Source organism: Muntiacus reevesi, chromosome X, assembly GCF_963930625.1.
Source record: "Muntiacus reevesi chromosome X, mMunRee1.1, whole genome shotgun sequence".
Classification (NCBI taxonomy): domain Eukaryota; kingdom Metazoa; phylum Chordata; class Mammalia; order Artiodactyla; family Cervidae; genus Muntiacus; species Muntiacus reevesi.
This window is the reverse complement of record NC_089271.1, coordinates 73,888,054-73,907,602: the sequence shown is the minus strand read 5'-3', so window position 1 is coordinate 73,907,602 and position 19,549 is coordinate 73,888,054. Positions and strand designations below refer to the sequence as shown.

The window sequence follows — 19,549 nt, the reverse complement described above, 5'->3', positions numbered from 1 at the left end:
CAGGGGGCTGGAACTTGAGAGAGATGATTCCCATACACCACATTCCCTTCTTCATTCCCTTTCTATGACTCCTACCCCTATCACGTCAGTCTTCAGTTGAGAAACATTGCTGTAAATTTGGAAGGGAAAGCTGGGGATTGAAGGAGATTGAAACTGGAACCAATTTGTGAGTCATCAGTCATCAAGAGAGAGTTGAATGGATAAGCTAACTCAAGTTTTAAGTTCAGTGCCAACAGAGGACTGAGGCCAAACCCATTATTGAATCTCAGCTTAAAATTTAGATATTAGTGATATAAAAACTTTTTAATGAGCTTCATTTCAGATCTTTCTTTTTCCAATAGAGTTTCTTTTTAAAATACCACTCTTTAATGTTCTAGTTATCTGCATTGCAGTTAACTCTCTTTAGGAAAAATATTTTCATTACGCCATGTACAAATTGAAATGGCTCAGTGTTTATTTTTATTTTCCTTTCATTGTTAAATGTTTTCTTTAAAAGCTTATCTATGTTTTAAAAGATAATGCCTCTTGTCTGGGGCTTCCCAGATGGCTCAGTGGTAAAGAATCTACCTGCCAATGCAGGAACTGCAGGAGACAAGGGTTTGATCCCTGGGTCAGGAAGATCCCCTGGAGGGAAAATGGCAACCCACTCCAGTATTCTTGCCTAGAGAATCGTATGGACAGAGAAGCATGGCAGGTTCCAGTCCATGGGCTCACAAAAAGTTGAACACTACTGATCATGCACACCTTGTGTGTATTTCCACATTGCTTTGGTTTGGGAAATTTAGCCAAATTAGGACTGAAATAATGGTTGGTTTCATTTGCTATGTGTCATCTCTCATTTAGGCTATGTATTGTGGGGTATCAGAGGTGTATTTCCTTAAGTGACCTAGTTTTCTAGTCCTTTTTGATTGCTATAATATAGATCCTTCATGATTTGATGATCACATTTTACAAATCTCAGTTTTTTTTGCTAAAGAATTTCTTTGTATATTCCAAGTTGTGCTAAACTTGTGTTATTTTGTGTTTATGTGTTTTAGTTTGAAATGCTTACTGGTACTCTGCCATTTCAAGGTAAAGACAGAAATGAGACCATGAATATGATATTAAAGTAAGTGGAAACATTTTTTTTTTTCCTTTGGGGAAAAATTCCTTGCTTTCACTTTTGACAAACTTGTTATAGTTTTCATTTGACACAAAAGAACATTTTCACACTGTCTCATTCCCTTTCACCTTACAGGGGATATTATTTGCCATTGTGAAAGTGGTCATTAATTTTTTTTTTAATTTTTCAGTTTAGAAGTATAACTAGATTTAAATGAAATTTTCTGAAATCTTCTTTTCCAGAGCAAAACTTGGAATGCCTCAGTTTCTTAGTGCTGAAGCACAAAGTCTTCTAAGGATGCTATTCAAAAGGAATCCAGCAAATAGATTGGGTATTGTTTATTTTCTTAGTTTTTATAACAAAATACTGGGAGGTATAGTTATATTGGGAAGATAATTATAACTTTATGTTTTCTGGCTTAACTTCATTTACTGCTGCAATATATTTATACCTAGACTTTTACATTTTATGTATGCAAAGATTCCAGTAATCTGTTATATTTGTGATTAAAAAATGAAGTAGTCTAGTTATGCAAAACTTATATTTAATATATATCATATAATTATGTGTATCATATCAGTGTCTCTTTTGACATAATTCACAGAATTCTCCCTTGTATAGAAAAATCCTTTTTTATATTTGAAGATAATTATTTTGTTCCTTCTATTATTCATGAAGATAAATATTATGTTTCCATAACTACACATTATTTGGCTACTTTCTTATAGTCCTTCCCTGTATCCAAATGTGATTCTATTATCCTGTTTATGTCCATGTGTTGAAATTTCAAAGTCACTTTATTCATTGCATTTTTAATTTGATATATAAATAGGAGGTCATAAGTTGAATTATGAAGAAAATGAAACTACTTAATTATTATTTAATATTTTTAACTACTTAAAATTTAACATTATGTTAAACATGATATTTATTTGATTCAGAAGACATTTAAGTATTTCATGATACCCTATGTGCTTCAGCATGAACACCTGCTATTTTTTATCATATTAAATTCAAAGGACCAGTTAATAAAACATCAGATAAGAAATCATAAACTTTTCACTGCAAGAAATCTATAAACTACGTGTACTCCTGTTTTACAGATAACAATCTGGAGGCCAAGTAACCAGATTTTAAAAAATCAGACTGGTAAAATAATTCTTTCCATTTTTGTAGGTTCAGAAGGAGTTGATGAAATCAAAAGACATCTTTTTTTTGCAAATATTGACTGGAATGTAAGTAGAATAGAAAGTGTATTACTGAATACCTTTAAGAAGAGCAAAAACTCAAGAGTAAATGGTAATATGTGGACTTTGCTGATAAACTTAATCCATTTGTTTCATATTTAGTGCGAGATTTTTATTTACAAGTATAGCTTATCATGCAGTTACCTTGAACCAGCAGATGCGTGTATGATATATAGTAAATTTTTGTTTTTCAATTGTCTTACCTGTTAAGTATGGTTAATATTCTCTTCTATTCTAGGTTGAAGAATATGGGGGAGGGAGAAAAAGGAGAAAGGGGATGAATGAAAGGGCAGATTCTTATAGAAAAAAATGAATTGTAAAGAATCTAAGATATTATTTAAAAAAATAATTTAAGATGTTATTTAATTTCAAATGATCCTTTGTCATGTATTAGAACAATCTAAATTTGCTAAGAAGTAAAAATCTTTGTATAGTTATTTCATTAAATTTTGAGAGGGTATGAAAACAAAAACAGTGAAATTCTGCTAAGTCATTTATTGAATTTTTTAAGTTGCAACTCCCAGACTAGTGAGCTTTTCACTTTTTCTTATTGTCATTTCCAACACAGCTTTGTGTATTTTATGTACTATTAATCATCATAGGTAAGCATTTTTGATAATTTACTTCTGACATTGATAGTGAAAATTATCCCCAAAGAAAACATGTCTCTTGATTTCTAAGGCAGAGGCAGAGAGCTACTATTCACTGACCAAATTATCATTTTATCTGGCTTGTAGAACAAGTTTCAGTAGCCCAATATTTTGATTTATTTTAATAGTTTTAAAACTGCAACATAACATAAGCTGTTAGCATTAATAACCTGAAAGGCCTTGTAACAAACATGGGAATCGCATTACATTTGTCTTACCTGTGTGCGTTCCTCTTTCAGTATTCTTGCATTCCCTTGTCATTTTTTTCTAATGCTTCTCTACTCTTCCTTTTTCTTTAACTAGAAAAGTTAGAAATTAATTTCCATTATTTTTATATCTAAAGTTTGTTTATTGCTCTTAAATAACAAAAGAGCAGAATGTTTATGTATTTGAATAAATGAAAATTACTTTTCTATAAAGTGAAAGTAGGTTTATTGAGAGAGAGAAACATTCCATAGGCAGACTGCAGTCTGTCTTAGAAGGCAAGAGCAACCTTTTTCTTTTTTTTTTTAAGGTTCCGCATATGAGTGAGATTTAGAGTGTTTGTCTTACTCTGTCTGACTCATTTCTTCTTAATTCATCCTTCTGTTGATGGACACAGGTTATTTCCATGTCTTGGGTATTGTGAATAATACTGCAGTAAACATGGTGGTACAGATGTCTTTTGAGATAGTGACATTGTCTTTTGAAAAACAGATATTGTTATTTATTTTTTGTATCTTTTTAAATTAATTTTTACTTGAGTATAGTTTTTTACAATGTTGTTTCTGCTGTACAGCGAAGTGAATTAGCTATGCATCCCCTCATTTTTGGATTTCCTTCCCATATAGGTCACCACAGAGCATTAGGTGGAGTTCCCTTTGCTTTACAGAAGGTCCTCATTAGTTATCTATTTATACATAATAGTGTATACCTGTCAATCTCGATCTCAAGTTTCATTATACCTTTCCCCTTACCCCCTTGGTATCCATACATTTGTTCTCTGTGTCTGTCTTTATTTCTGCTTTGCAGATAAGTTCACCTATACCATTTTTCTAGATTCCACATATAAGAGATACTAAAGGATATTTGTCTTTCTCTGTCTGACTTAACTTCACTGTGTTTGAAAGTCTCTAGGTCTATCCACATCTCTGCAAATGACATAATTTCATTCTATTTTATGACTGAGTAATATTCCATTATTACATATGTAGCATATATTCTTTATCCATTCCTATGCCGATGGGCATTTAGGTTGCTTCTGTGTCCTGGCTATTGTAAATAGTGCTGTGGTGAACATTAGGGTACATGTATCTTTTTTAATTATGTTTTTTTCTGCATATATACCCAGTAGTGAGATTTCTGGAGAAGGCAATGGCAACCCACTCCAGTACTCTTGCCTGGAAAATCCCATGGATGGAGGAGCCTGGTAGGCTACAGTCCATGTGGTCACGAAGAGTCAGGCATGACTGAGCGACTTCACTTTCACTTCCATGCGTCGGAGTAGGAAATGGCAACCCACTCCAGTGTTCTTGCCTGGAGAATCCCAGGGAGGGGGAAGCCTGGTGGGCTGCCGTCTCTGGGGTCATACAGAGTCGGATACGACTGACATGACTTAGCAGCAGCAGCAGTGAGATTTCTGGGTCATATGGCAGTTCTATTTTTAGTTTTTCAAGGTACCTCCATTCTGTTATCCATAGTGGCTCTATGAGTTTATATTTCCACCAACAGTGTAGGAGGTTTCCCTTTTCTCCATATCCCTCCAGCATTTATTGTTTGTAGATTTTTTTTGATAAAGGCCATGATGGCCATTCTCACTGGTGTGAGGTGATAGTTCATTGTATTTTTAATTTGCATTTCTCTAATAATTAGTGATTTTGATCATCTTTTCATGTGCCTCATTGACCATCTGTATGTCTTCTTTTAAGAAATGTCTACTTAGATCTTCCACTCATTTTTTGATTGGATTTTTTTTATATTGATCTGCATGAAGTACTTGTATATTTTGGAGATTAATTCCTTGTCAGTTGTTTCACTTGCAAATATTTACTCCAATTCTGAGGGTTGTCTTTTCATCTTGTTTATGATTTCCTTTGCTATGTAGAAACTTTTAAGTTTAATTAGGTCCCATTTGTTCATTTTTTTTTTTTCATTACTCTAGGAGGTGGGGCAAAAAAATTTTACTGCAGTTTATGTCAAAGAATGGTTTTCCTACATTTTCTTCTAACAGTTTTATAGGATCCAGCCTTTCATTTTGGTCTTTAATACATTTTGAGTTTTTTTTTCCTGTTTAAATAATTTTATTTATTTTTGGCTGTGCTAGGTCTTCTTTGCTGCACAGGCTTTCTCTAGTTGTGGGGAGCGGTGACCACTCTCTAGTTGTGGTGCTTGGGCTTCTCACTGCAGTGGTTTCTGTTTTTGTGGAACATGGGCTCTAGGTGCATGGGCTTCAGTCATTGTGGCTCCCCAGCTCTAGAGCACAGGCTCAGTAGTTGTGGCGCAGGGATTTTGTAGCTTTAGAGCATGTGGGATCTTCCCAGAGCAGGGTTCCAACCTATGTCTCCTGCATTGGCAGGCAAATTCTTTACCACTGAGCCATGAGAGAACCCCGAGTTTATTTTTTTGTATGGTGTTAGGCAGTGTTCTAATTTCATTTGTTTACATGTAACTGTCCAGTTATCCCCATACCATGATTCTTGCTGCTGTTGTTTTTTGTTTGATTTTTAGATTTGAAAATTGGGAGGGGAGTTTGGGGGAGAATGGATACATGTATATGTATGGCTGAGTCCCTTTGCTATCCACCTGCTACTGTCATAAGGGTGATAATCAACTATACTCCAGTAAAAAAAAAAAAAAGTTTAAGTAAAATGTAAAAGGGAGAATCCTATCTTCACACCACTTATTGGAAAGACTGCCTTTTCTCCTTTGTCTTCTTTGTCACAGATTAGGTGACCATATGTACATGCATTTATTTCTGTTCTTTCTATCCTATTCCTTTCATGTATATTTCCAATTTTGTGCCATTATCATACTGTCTTAAATTGTAGCTTCGTAGTGTAGTTTCAAGTCAGGAAGCCTGATTCTTCCAACTTTAGTTTTCTTTCTCAAGATTGCTTTGGCTATTTGGAGTATTTTTGTTTCCATCAGTCAGTTCCCTCACTCATTCATGTCCAACTCTTTCTGACCCCATGGACTTCAGCATGCCAGGCTTACCTGTCCATCACCAACTCCTGAAGCTTGCCCAAATTCATGTCCGTTAAGTCGGTGATGCCATCCAACCATCTCATCCTCTGTTGTCCCCTTCTCCTCCTACCTTCAATCTTTCCCAGCATCAGGGTCTTTTCCAATGAGTCAGTTCTTCACATCAGGTGGCGAAAGTATTGGAGGTTCAGCTTCAGCATCAGTCCTTCCAATGAATATTCAGGACTGATTTCCTTTAGAATGGACTGGTTTGATCTCCTTGCAGTCCAAGGGATTCTCAAGAGACTTCTTCAAAAGAATCAATTCTTTGGCACTCAGCTTTCTTTTTTTTCTTCCTTCATTTATTTTTATTATTTGGAGGCTAATTACTTTACAATATTGTAGTGGTTTTTGCCATACACTGACATGAGTCAACCAGGGATTTACATGTTTTCCCCATTCTGATACCCCCTCCCACCTCCCTCCCCATTCCATCCCTCTGGGTCTTCCCAGTGCACCAGCCCTGAGCATTTGTCTCATGCATACAGCCTGGGCTGGCGATCTGTTTCACACTTGATAATATACATGTTTCAATGCTCCAACTCTCACATCCATACATGACTCCTGGAAAAACCATAGCTTTGACTAGATGGACCTTTGTCTGCAAAGTAATGTCCCTGCTTTTTAATATACTGTCTAGGTTGGTCATATCTTTTCTTCCAAGGAGCAAGTGTCTTTTAATTTCATGGCCACAGCCACCATCTGCAGTGATTTTGGAGCCCCAAAAATATAAAGTCTGTCACTGTTTCAACTTTTTCACTCTCTTTTTCACTTTCATCAAGAGGCTCTTTAGTTCTACTTTGTTTTCTGTCAAAAGGGTGGTGTCATCTGTGTATCTGAGGTTATTGATACTTCTCCTAGCAATCTTGATTCCAGGGTGTGCTTCATCCAGCCTAGCATTTCGCATGATATACTCTTCATATAAGTTAAATAACCAGGGTGACAATATACAACCTCGATGTATTCCTTTCCTGATTTGGAACCAGTCTGTTGTTCCATGTCCAGTTCTAACTGTTGCTTCCTAACCTGCATACAGATTTCTCAGGAGGCAGGTCAGGTGGTCTGGTATTCCCATCTCTTTCAGAATTTTCCACAGTTTATTGTGATCCACACAGTCAAAGGCTTTGGTATAGTCAATAAAGCAGAAGTAGATGTTTTTCTGTAATTCTCTTGCTTTTTCAATGGTCCAACTGATGTTGGCATTTGATCTCTGGTTCCTCTGCCTTTTCTACATCCAGCTTGAACATCTGAAATTTAACGGTTCACGTACTGTTGAAGCCTATTTTGGAGAATTTTGAGCATTACTTTGCTAGTGTGTGAGATCAGTGCAATTTTGTAGTAGCTTGAACATTCTTTGGCATTACCTTTCTTTGGGATTGGAACAAAAACTGCCCTTTTCCAGTCTTGTGGCCACTGCTGAGTTTTCCATATTTGCTGTCATATTTAGGGCAGCACTTTCACAGCATCATCTTTTAGGATTTGAAATAGCTCAACTGGAATCCCATCACCTCCACTAGCTTTGTTCATAGTTATGCTTCCTAAGACCCACTTGATTCCAGGATGTCTTGCTCTAGGTAAGTGATCACACCATCGTTGTTATCTGGGTCATGAAGATGTTTTTTTTATAGTTCTTCTGTGTATTCTTGCCACCTCTTCTTAATATCTTCTGCTTCTGTTAGGTCCCTGCCATTTCTGTCCTTTATTGTGCCCATCCTTGGGTGAAATGTTCCCTTCGTAGCTCTGATTTTCTTGAAGACATCTCTAAATCTTTTCCATTTTGTTGTTTCCCTCTACTTCGTTGCATTGATCACTTAGGAAGGCTTTCTTATCTCTCCTTGCTCTTCTTTGGAACTCTGCATTCAAATGCAAATATCTTTTCTTTTTTCCTTTGCTTTTTGCTTCTCTTCTTTTCTCAGCTATTTGTAAGGCCTCCTGAGACCACCATTGATCCTTTTTGCATTTCTTTTTCTTGAGGATGGTCTTGATCACTGTTTCCTGTACAATGTCACGTACCTCTGTCCGTAGTACTTTAGGCACTCTGTCTATCTGATCTAATCCCTTGAATCATTTGTCACTTCCACTGTACAATGATAAGGGATATGATTTAGGTCATACCTGAATGGTATAGTGGTTTTCCCTACTTGCTTTAATTTAAGTCGGAATTTTGCAATAATTAGAATTGCCATATGACCCAGCAATCCCACTTCTGGGCATACACACCGAGGAAACCAGATCTGAAAGAGACACGTGCACCCCAATGTTCAGCACAGCACTGTTTATAATAGCCAGGACATGGAAGCAACCTCGATGCCCATCAGCAGACGAATGGATAAGGAAATATGTGGTCCATAGACACCATGGAATATTACTCAGCCATTAAAAAGAATTCATTTGAATCAGTTCTAATGAGATGGATGAAACTGGAGCCCATACAGAGTGAAGTAAGCCAGAAAGATAAAGACCAATACAGTATACTAATGCATATATATGGAATTTAGAAAGATGGTAACGATAACGCTATGTGCAAAACAGAAAAAGAGACACAGATATACAGAACAGAATTTTGGACTCTGTGGGAGAAGGCGAGGGTGGGATGTTTTGAGAGAACAGCATTGAAACTTGTATATTATCTAGGGTGAAACAGATCACCCGCCCAGGCTGGATGCATGAGACAAGTGCTCGGCCTGATACACTGGGAAGACACAGAGGAATCGGGTGGAGAGGGAGGTGGGAGTGGGGATCGGGATGGGGAATACTTGTAAATCCATGGCTGATTCATGCCAATGTATGACAAAAACCACTACAATATTGTAAAGTAATTAGCCTCCAACTCTTGTTTTTGCTGACTGTATAGAGCTTCTCCATCTTTGGCTGCAAAGAATATAATCAATACTTGGTATTTATTTGTTTTCATACATATTATAAAATATTTTGTTCTAATTCTGTGAAAAATGCCCTTGGCAATTTGATAGGGATTGTATTGAATCTGTAGATTACTTTGGGTAGTATATTTATTTTCACAATATTGATTTCTCCAATCCAAGAACATGATGTATATCTCCATCTGTTTGCATCATTTTTGATTTGTTCATCAGCATCTTATAGTTCTCTGAGTACAGTTTTTTTTTCTCATTAGGTATGTTTATTCCTAGGTATTTTATTATTTTTGTTTCAATGGTAGATAGTATTGTTTCCTTAATTTCTCTTTCTGATCTTTTGTTATTAGTGTATAGCAGGAGATTTCTGTACATTAATTTTGTATCATGCAGTTTTACTAAATTCATTGATTAGCTCAAGTAGTTTTATGGTGGCCTGTTTAAGATTTTCTGTGTATTAGTTCATATCATCTGCAAACAGTGACAATTGTACTTTTTCTTTTCCAATTTGGATTCCTTAATTTTCCTTCTCTGATTACCTTAGCTAGGACTTCAAAACTACATTGAATAAAAGTGGTGAGAGTGAATATCCTTTTCTTATTCCTTATCTTAGAGGAAATGCTTTCAGTTTTTCATCATTTTGCATGATGTTTGCCTTAGGTTTGTCATATGTGGCCTCTAAATGAAAGTTAGTTTACAGTAGTCTTCTATTTATTTTCCCTTGCTATGGGACTGTGAGCTTTTGCAAAACTATGCTTCCATAAAAAAGTAGACTTGCATATACTGTAAGCTATTTTATATGTCTTTCAAAAACATAAGTTTTAGGAAGTTAGGTTGTTCAGTTCAGTTCAGTCGCTCAGTCATGTCTGACTCTTCGCGACCCCATGAATCACAGCACTCCCTGTCCATCATCAAGTCCTAGAGTTTACTCAAACTCATGTCCATCTAGTAGGTGATGCCATCAGTCATGTCATCCTCTGCTGTCCCCTTCTCCTCCTGCCCCCAATCCCTCCCAGCATCAGGGTCTTTTCCAATGAGTCAACTCTTCGTATAAGGTGGCTAAAGTATTGGAGTTTCAGCTTCAGCTTCAGTTCTCCCAATGGACACCCAGAACTGATCTCCTTTAGGATGGACTGGTTGGATCTCCTTGCAGTCCAAGGGATTCTCAAGAGTCCTCTCCAACACAACAGTTCAAAAGTATCAATGCTTTGGTGCTCAGCTTTCTTCACAGTCCAACTCTCACATCCATACATGACCACTGGAAAAACCTTAGCCTTGACTAGACGGACCTTTGTTGGCAAAGTAATGTCTCTGTTTTTTAATATGCTATCTAGGTTGGTCATAACTTTCCTTCCAAAGTGTAAGCATCTTAATTTCATGGCTGCAATCACCATCTGCAGTGATTTTGGAGCCCAAAAAAATAAAGTCTGACACTGATTCCACAGTTTCCCCATCTATTTCCCATGAAGTGATGGGACCAGATGCCATGATCTTAGTTTTCCAAATGTTGAGCCTTTTTTTTTTTCATTTATTTTTATTAGTTGGAGGCTAATTTAAACTTGTCTAGCAATCTAGCTTGATGAAATTGAAAGAAACGAGTGAAAAAGTTGGCTTAAATGTTGAGCTTTAAGCCAACTTTTGCACTCTCTTCTTTCACTTTCATCGAGTTAGATTGTTAGACAAGTTTAAATTTTGAATTCTTTTTACATGCATATTTTTATGTGAAAGCAAATTAGGTATAATGAATACTTCTTAGGGATAGAGTAATTATTAATTTTGAAATCCTAGAATGTCATTAGTTATTTCTGCATGGTAACATTGTGATATTCTTTGTGGTTATTTTACCAGTGAGAATCCAAGTCAGTTTTTGAAATCCAAAACTAGACAGCATTGTTCCTTGTGGATAGAACCTATGGCATTGCTGCTGTGTTGCTTGGTCTCATTTGATTCTGTATATAATCTCTCAAATTTAGATGGTATACAAAATTTGGTTAACAGGGTAGAATTTAGAATTTGGTTAATAGGTATCTGAAGCTTGTTAAAATTTCATTTAAGAAATTGTGAGTCTTCTGTTAAGGACTGTGAATATCATATTCTGCTTTAATAGTTTTTCAAGTGTTAGTAAGTTTTCATGTCATTCTCCCATTTCTTCTAGAAATTATATAAAAGAGAAGTCCAGCCTCCCTTCAAACCTGCTTCTGGAAAACCAGATGATGCTTTTTGTTTTGATCCTGAATTTACTGCAAAAACACCTAAAGGTAATGCATGTTCATGTGTAAAATCAGGGCTTTTATTCATTTAGATAGTTAAAAAATAAACTAGCTTCTTAGATTAAAAGCTGAAAGAATTATAAGTTTGCAAAGGGTGGTTTGCCCTGTGTAGAAGTGTAGATCCTATTTAGCATTGCTTGGACACCTTTCAAGTAGTGGCTTTATATGGTAAATGTTCATTAGGGAAGCAGGGACTAGAGCAAAGGGTGAACATTTTCTTTTTTAAAAATGTTTTTGACATGATAATGCATTAGAGAATGTGAGTAGGAAGTAAGATATGAGATATATCTCTCTAACTCTTATGATTCACAAGTTAATGTGGTTTACTTTTATTGACATCTGTTTCATACATTCATTCAACAAATATTGAATACCTATTGTGTAAATACTAAGCATTGGTGATGCAGAAGTGAACTGAATAGACAAAAATCGTAATCTACATGGAGCTTGCATACTAGTATTACTGTTGCTGTTCAGTCTCTCAGTCATGTCTGACTCTGCAACCCCATGGATTGCAGCAGGTCAGGCGTCCTTGTTTTTCACCATCTTCTGGAGCTTTCTCAAACTCATGTCCATTGATTGGGAAACAGATAGTATACAATAAATCAAGTACATAATATAGTATGTCTGATGGTAACATTTAATGATTTCTTTTATACCCAAAGAAATGTTGGCATTTCATTTCATAAAACTGTTAATTCTAATTAAATTTAATTATTTGGACATTAGATTCTCCTGGTTTGCCAGCTAGTGCTAATGCTCATCAACTCTTCAAAGGATTCAGCTTTGTTGCAACTTCTATTGCAGAAGAATATAAAATCACTCCTATCACCAGTGCAAATGTGTTACCAATTGTTCAGGTAAATTTCACGTAGATTATTCAGACTAGGGATAATTATTTCTTTCCGTTATTGCTGATTGATTTACAGTGATTTTTAACTTCTTCATTTATCTATGTATGATGGATTAAAGATCTTTCCATGTTCTGGGAAAAAAGCAGACAGTAGTAACTTTTAATTATGTATTTATGTGATGTCTTTTGGCAAGAAAATGTAATGGGTGATACATTAGCTGGCTGATTTGTCATATTGGCTTTGGCAATCTAGAAAACCTTCGGAATCTGTATGCTCAGATCACTTAGAATCTGTGTAAGCCATTTATAAATACTGATAAAATTTCTCTAGACTTATTCTTGATTTTTTAAAGATTTAAAATGAGCATATACTTAGGAGAAAAGACAAAAAATGTGAAACCATATTGCTGTTTTGTCTTTTACTTTTTAACAAAAACAGATAAATGGAAATGCTGCACAGTTTGGTGAAGTGTATGAATTGAAAGAGGATATTGGCATTGGCTCCTATTCTGTTTGCAAGCGATGCATACACACCACTACCAACATGGAATTTGCAGTGAAGGTATTGTCTCTGAGGCTAACATTTTTTTTGTTTGTTTTAATATGTGTAAGTTAAATTGCAGACTGACAATTTTTCAGTGGAACAAATGGAGAAAGCAAAGATAAAATGATGAAGTAAAACTCTTGACTTAATATTTTCATTTTGAATTTCTTACCAAGACTTTAGTTTGTTCAGTAAAAAAAGATATTATTTTGGAGAAGCAATAGGTTTTTTGAATGTCTTGCTTTTGAATAATTTTATTGTAACATAGTATTCTAAGATTGAGCAATTGTGACAATTACTGTCATATTTGGATCAAATTATCAGTTTGTAAATTTTCAGTTAGATGGAATATAATGTTGAGGAAAGTACTATGTTGTTTTTTTTATTAAGTTTCAGTTATAGGAACTTTTTAAATATTAAAATAGTGTGAGGTAAGCATCACTCTTGAGTTTTATTATTTGCTTGCAAATACAACCAAATTGAAACCATGTCATTCATTTTTAGACAAAGAAAATAATTTTCCTCTGTGATTTTTCTTGTTTCTTAGATCATTGACAAAATTAAGAGAGATCCTTCAGAAGAAATTGAAATTTTAATGCGCTATGGGCAACACCCCAACATTATCACTTTAAAGGATGTAGGTATTTAAAAATCTATGTATCTGCTAAGCTAATGAAGTTATGACTTGGCACTTTGTTTTCCTATTGAACTTTCCATAACCATGGTATCTTTACTTTCATGCCATAAAATACTAAGACTCAAATTTGCCACTTCAGTTCTTTCATCCCTGTGATTCTGCACTCTTACCCTCTTTGTAGAATATCAGAAAGGAACTATGATGGTTGGCAAATGAGAGTGTCCTGATTACTTAAATATATTCTAGCTGGTTAACTAGTTGATGACATCACCAGCAACATTTATTATTCTCTAGTACTTCAAATATACAAGATATAAGAGATTCAGAATCTGCCAAATTCTAGGAGATTTTATTTCCTTGATGGTACAGCAGTTGGCTGTAACACTGTGGATTGTTGCTTGGGTGAAATATTATTATTCTGTAGATTTTCTAAAATGAACTAATATTAATAGATGTTACTGAATGCTGACAAATCATCTCCTTGATCAGTTTGTTTCAGATAATATGATATACATTTTGATTTGTAATCCTTAAATAGTACTTTATACATACATAAATATATGTTATGTGTGTATATAGATAGATATATGTCTACATGTATGTGTTTATATGTGTAGATGTAGATATGACATGCCTTGAGTAAAAGGGAATACATATTTATTTTTTCTCCTTGATACAACATTTGAATTCAACAAATATTTAAGTTGCCAGGTCAGATAGTAGAATGTGAGGAGGATATTAAAAAACAACATATTTATTGCCAGAAGGAAGCTTACTATTATTATGGAAGGAAAGTGGCTATAATGCAGTCAGAAATGTCATAGGTGCTATTTGAGAGTCACAGAGTTCTATTTTTCCACTTATACACCTTGATGAAGTATAACAGATAATCTTCAAAAGTTAATAAAATTATATGTTTCACATGGTCTCACAGAATGGTGTTGAGTCTGTTTAGCCAGTTTAATTTTCAGTAGAGTCTGTACTATATTAATACTAAAGGAATAGTGTATTTTTAACACTAGAGGTTCATTTGAAAATCAAAGTAAATATAATTGAAAACTTTTCAGAATTATAAACAATAACATTTTAAAAATATGTTCTTTTTTTAGGTTTATGATGATGGTAGATATGTTTACCTTGTTACGGATTTGATGAAAGGAGGAGAGCTACTTGACCGTATTCTCAAACAGAAATGTTTTTCAGAACGGGAAGCTAGGGATGTACTGTTTATAATAACTAAGACAGTTGACTATCTTCATTGTCAAGGAGTAAGTTGTACTTATATTCTTCCTTTTAATTCTGGGACTTATATCTTCACAAAATTATATATAGAAGATGATACGTAAAATGAATTACTTTTTCTATCATATTTTTATATAGAATAGCCTAATAAAATTCATTATGTAGTGAAGGTTATAAGTTTAGGAAATTAGGTAATACCTTATTATAAATTTTCTTCTCTCTGCCTGTTAGCACCAATTTAATAGCATATTATTTTTAAAGTGGTTTGAATTATATAAATATCTAACCTTGACTTTTAATTTACTAAGCCTCATCAGACTTGAAAGTGAAACACAGACAAACTATCAAATTATACTATGGCTAGCAGATAAAGTTCTGGCAGAACTGTTTATTTTGATTGTTAACAACCCCTCCCCCAATACAGTAAGAAATTTTGATTCTAAACACTTGAAGTATTAATACATTAAAATTTCTATTGGAAGGGCAGGTCTGTTGCTTTGTTTCCTATATCTTCATAGAACAAATTGATTGGATTACCAAAAAAGGTCACTTCTATTATATATATAGCTACCCAAGGAAACAAAGTCACAAAGAATTTAAAATTTTAAGTTTGAATCCATTGTAGTAGTGGACGCATACCCACTTAAGTATAAACTAAAAAAAATGAGCAACTCAGAATTGGCTTAGTGAAAATTCTACATGGGCCAGTATTTATTTTTCACTATGGTTTTATACAGTACATTTTCAACACTTTGAAATATAAATTGTATAATACTAAAGCAGTAGTTCTATAATAATTTAATTATTTGATTGTCTTTATCAACATTGTCTAAAATAAAGGTTGACCATAATTTTCGAGAAGAAAATGATAAGCATCTTTTATTTTAGAAATAAATTAATGCATCAATTAAATAAATTAATGACAGACTTTTATTGAGCATTTCTACATGCCAGACAATGCAAAAGGTGTTTCAGATTCAACTATGAGTTTAAGTCTTGATCCTTGTCTCGAAAGAGTTTTTAATGTAGTAAATAGCTGATTATTCTGTGGGAGAAGGCAAGAGTGGGATGTTTTGAGGGAACAGCATCAAAACATGTATATTATCAAGGGTGAAACAGATCACCAGCCCAGGTTGGATGCATGAGACAAGTGCTCGGGGCTGGTGCACTGGGAAGACCCAGAGGGATGGAGTGGGGAGGGATGTGGGAGGGGGATCGGGATGGGGAATACATGTAAATTCATGGCTGATTCATGTCAATGTGTGGCAAAAACCACTACAATATTGTAATTAGCCTCCAACCAATAAAAATAAATGGAAAAAAATAGCTGATTAAATATAGGATTAAATTAAATGAAGTGGATAGTATCAGTAGAAAAATCACCACATAAAGAATTTCAGAATATTTTATTTATGTATGTCTAGCATTTTATTTAGTTCTTATTGTTTCTATTTTTTTGCTCACTTTTTATGCATTAAAAGCATGTTTTGGTTTACTTTATTGAAGATAGTTTTAATAGCGACTTTATTTTTTAAATTTCTTTAGTATTTAGTCTTCTCAATTTTGAACAGTACATTTTGTTGAGCTATAACTGACATATAACATTGTGTAAGTTTAAGGTATACATGTTGATCTGAGACATGTACATACTACAATATGATTACCATCATAGCCTTAGCTAGCATATCTATCATATCACATATAATAATAGCCACTTTAAGACACTTGCTGTTAAACCTAACATGGTTTATCTTGGAGTTGGAATAGATGTTCTTTTTTCTTGAAACTGTGTCCTTTTGTTTTAGGAGAGTGTTCTTCATATATCAGAAAATTTTGGATTGCGTACTGCACACTTGAATATTAACTTGTGGAAATTTGTTATATTGTGTTATTTTTTTCTCCAATGATTATTTTAGTTTTCTTTTGTTTTCAGTGGGTAATTTTCTTAAGGTTTGCACTGAAAGCTCTGCTTTTTCAGCAGCAGCTGAAAAATATATCTTTTGTCATTTGAGCTCCCTTTACACATTTTTGATTCAAGGGTCCATTTTGGCTCTTTTCCTTACTGTATTCCTCCACTCAGCATTCACAGTTTCTCAGTATTTCTTTTCTGGTGCTCCAGGCCAGAAAGATCGTGGTGTTTTCTGCATCCCTTCACTACCACTGCGTGCCATAGGAACTGTACTTAGCTTTCTGCTAAAAGCCACATATATGGGAACCTACTCATGCAACTCCCTCCTTCAGCCCAGTATTTACTCCCCACCAGAATCTTATCTCCTTTTGCTCATTGTCCAATATCTTCAAAGTAGTTTTTTTTTCTTCTTTTAACTCAGTTTTCATATTTGGTTACCATAGTGAGGAGGTTTGAATAGGGTCTTAGTTCATTATGTCTACAAGTGGAATTGAGAATTCAGCTTTGAGATTGGAAATGATTAAAAAAAAACTGGTGGCCTGATAAAAACTGGCACATCTCTCTGATAGGGATAATTCACCTATATACTTCAGGTTGTCAAGGCTATCAAGGTTGGAGAAAGTGTCATTTTCAAAATTTCATGATTGAAATGGTTCCTTTTCCTGGAAATATATTAACTTATAATAGATAGTTAGCTATAGAAATGTCATCCTTCTTTTTTTTTAATGCTCAAGGTTGTTCATCGTGATCTTAAACCTAGTAATATTTTATACATGGATGAATCAGCCAATGCAGACTCCATTAGGATCTGTGATTTTGGGTTTGCAAAACAACTTCGAGGAGAAAATGGACTTCTCTTAACTCCATGCTACACTGCAAACTTTGTAGCACCTGAGGTATTCTTTAAAGCTTCAATATTTGCCTTTAATTCTTTTCCTTTAGTTGACTGTATTTTATATCTTATATGTCAGCTTTATGTTAGGTAGTAAAAGCCAAGTGATCTTGCCCTTTGTGTTAGTCACTCAGTCGTGTCCAACTCTGCGACCCCATGTACTGTAGTCCGCTAGGCTCCTCTGTCCATGGAATTCTGCAGGCAGGAATACTGGAGTGGGTTGCCATTTCCTCCTCAAGGGGATCTTCCCAACCCAGGTATATAACCCAAGTCTCCTGCATTGCAGGCAGCTTCTTTACTGTCTGAGCCACCAGGGAAGCCCTTTCCCAACTATAAAGCTCTTTAAATCATTGAATTCTGATAATGCCCAATATAAATAGACTAATAACTAGCATCTGCAACCAACCTGAATATAATAATCACTTTGTTCTATTCTGTTGGGTTTTATAGTGGTTTCAGAATCATACCATTTTAGAACTGGCCAGAGAGTAGAGGTAACTCTACCATCAACATATCTAAATGAGGACACTGAGAATCAAAGTACTTAAATGATTTTTTCAAGACCCAGCATTCACAAAGTCAGATAGGTTTTCAAATATTTTGGTTTGTGCTAAACATGAGGTGATTTATATTGTTTAGCATTATACATAACATAGGCAATGCCATCCCTGATTGTAAGATCTTCTAATTCATGAAGAAAACAGCTTTACAGGGATTTTTATAAACAGTGAGATTTTTCTTGGCAGATGACATTCATATGTAGATCTTAAAGAGTAGAGTCCAGAAAGATGATGTTGAGGAAGTCAAGGGGTGCATGTTTAACATTTGGCAAGCTCCAGCAGTCTTGTCAGTTCTGATAATGGGGATGGAAGCTTTGGTGGTAACAGTTCCCACAGCAGTAAAAGTATGATTGATTAAAAAATGAATCAGGGATGGCTTTGATTATATAGATTCTTTATAAGTTTTGTTCGTAAAAGTCAATAATTATTCTTAAATGTTACAAACAATGCTCACTCATGAACTATCATATGTTTAACATAAATCCAAGTACACAGATATCCTCAGATTTGAAAAATAGAATTTTTCAAGTCAGAGGAAGAATAAAATAATTTGAGAATGAATTCTTACCTCATGTGCATATTTTTATATTTTGTACATTAAATACTACTAGCTCTTCTGGAAAATATTTCACATCAGGTATAAAATATTTTAATATTTTTTTATATTTCTATAAAAATATAAACATTTCTTATATTTAAATATCATTAAGTCTGTATTTAATATAGCTATTAGAAAAACAATATTTCTAGTGATGAAAATAAAACTGTAGAAAGTGGGACAGTAACTTCCTAATAATGAGAAACCCCCATGTTAAAATTTATTTAATCTTCCTTTAAGATGTTAATGTTGAGGAAGAAACATAACACTTGCTTTATAGGGTTTTTATAAGATTTGCCCTATAAGACATTATGTATGTATCCAGAGGATGTGCTTTAATCTACATTTTAACTGTATTCATAGAAGATTGAGATGCATGCATGATCCAAAAAGGGGTTATTGTGTGGTTGTCAGGTATAAGGGATATAACTTAGACATAAAAAAATAGCTTTTCTAGGACATTTTAATATTTTTATAGAATAGAAACATAGGATATTGAGGATGAGGCTCTTGTATAAAATGTAGAGTATATAGTCATAAATGTTCTAGTATATTTATGCAGTAGACTTAACAGAAGAGTATAGAATAACCATTTTAATAGCTGATTTTTTAAATATTCACTTAATCTTGTGGACCTAGTTTCCTTGGTATAATGGGTACTTTTCCCTGGAAAAGGTTAAGAGTGAATGTGTCCCAAATAAAGATCTTAAAAACAGACAGTAAAATGAAAAATATGCATGTCTATGTTTAGATTAATGGTTAGGTAAACATTTTCAAGTGAGTGCAAGTCTGCAGAGTAGGATATAGCTCACTGATGTTTTTTATCCTAATAGACTTCCATTGTAGTTAGATGCTTTCAGCTTTGTAATAGTGAAGGTTTTCAAGTAGGCAAGTAGAGACCACTTCTCTGTAACTAATGCCTCTAATGTCTGAACTGCCTTTGGCTAGGA

At 34.4% G+C, this 19,549-nt stretch overlaps 1 protein-coding gene across 7 annotated transcripts in view; it reads left to right on the top strand.

Moving 5' to 3' along the window:
• The window catches only part of RPS6KA6 (ribosomal protein S6 kinase A6), a 167,717-nt gene that overhangs the window by 94,413 nt on the left and 53,755 nt on the right, over positions 1 to 19,549 (top strand). For all 7 annotated transcript variants that reach the window (XM_065915253.1, XM_065915252.1, XM_065915254.1 and 4 more), the window contains 9 exons: positions 1,038 to 1,108; positions 1,345 to 1,433; positions 2,279 to 2,337; positions 11,250 to 11,352; positions 12,094 to 12,224; positions 12,657 to 12,779; positions 13,309 to 13,398; positions 14,508 to 14,666; positions 17,284 to 17,445. In XM_065915253.1, coding sequence (XP_065771325.1) covers positions 1,038 to 1,108; positions 1,345 to 1,433; positions 2,279 to 2,337; positions 11,250 to 11,352; positions 12,094 to 12,224; positions 12,657 to 12,779; positions 13,309 to 13,398; positions 14,508 to 14,666; positions 17,284 to 17,445 — 987 coding nt within the window. The remainder of the gene's footprint in view (positions 1 to 1,037; positions 1,109 to 1,344; positions 1,434 to 2,278; positions 2,338 to 11,249; positions 11,353 to 12,093; positions 12,225 to 12,656; positions 12,780 to 13,308; positions 13,399 to 14,507; positions 14,667 to 17,283; positions 17,446 to 19,549) is intronic.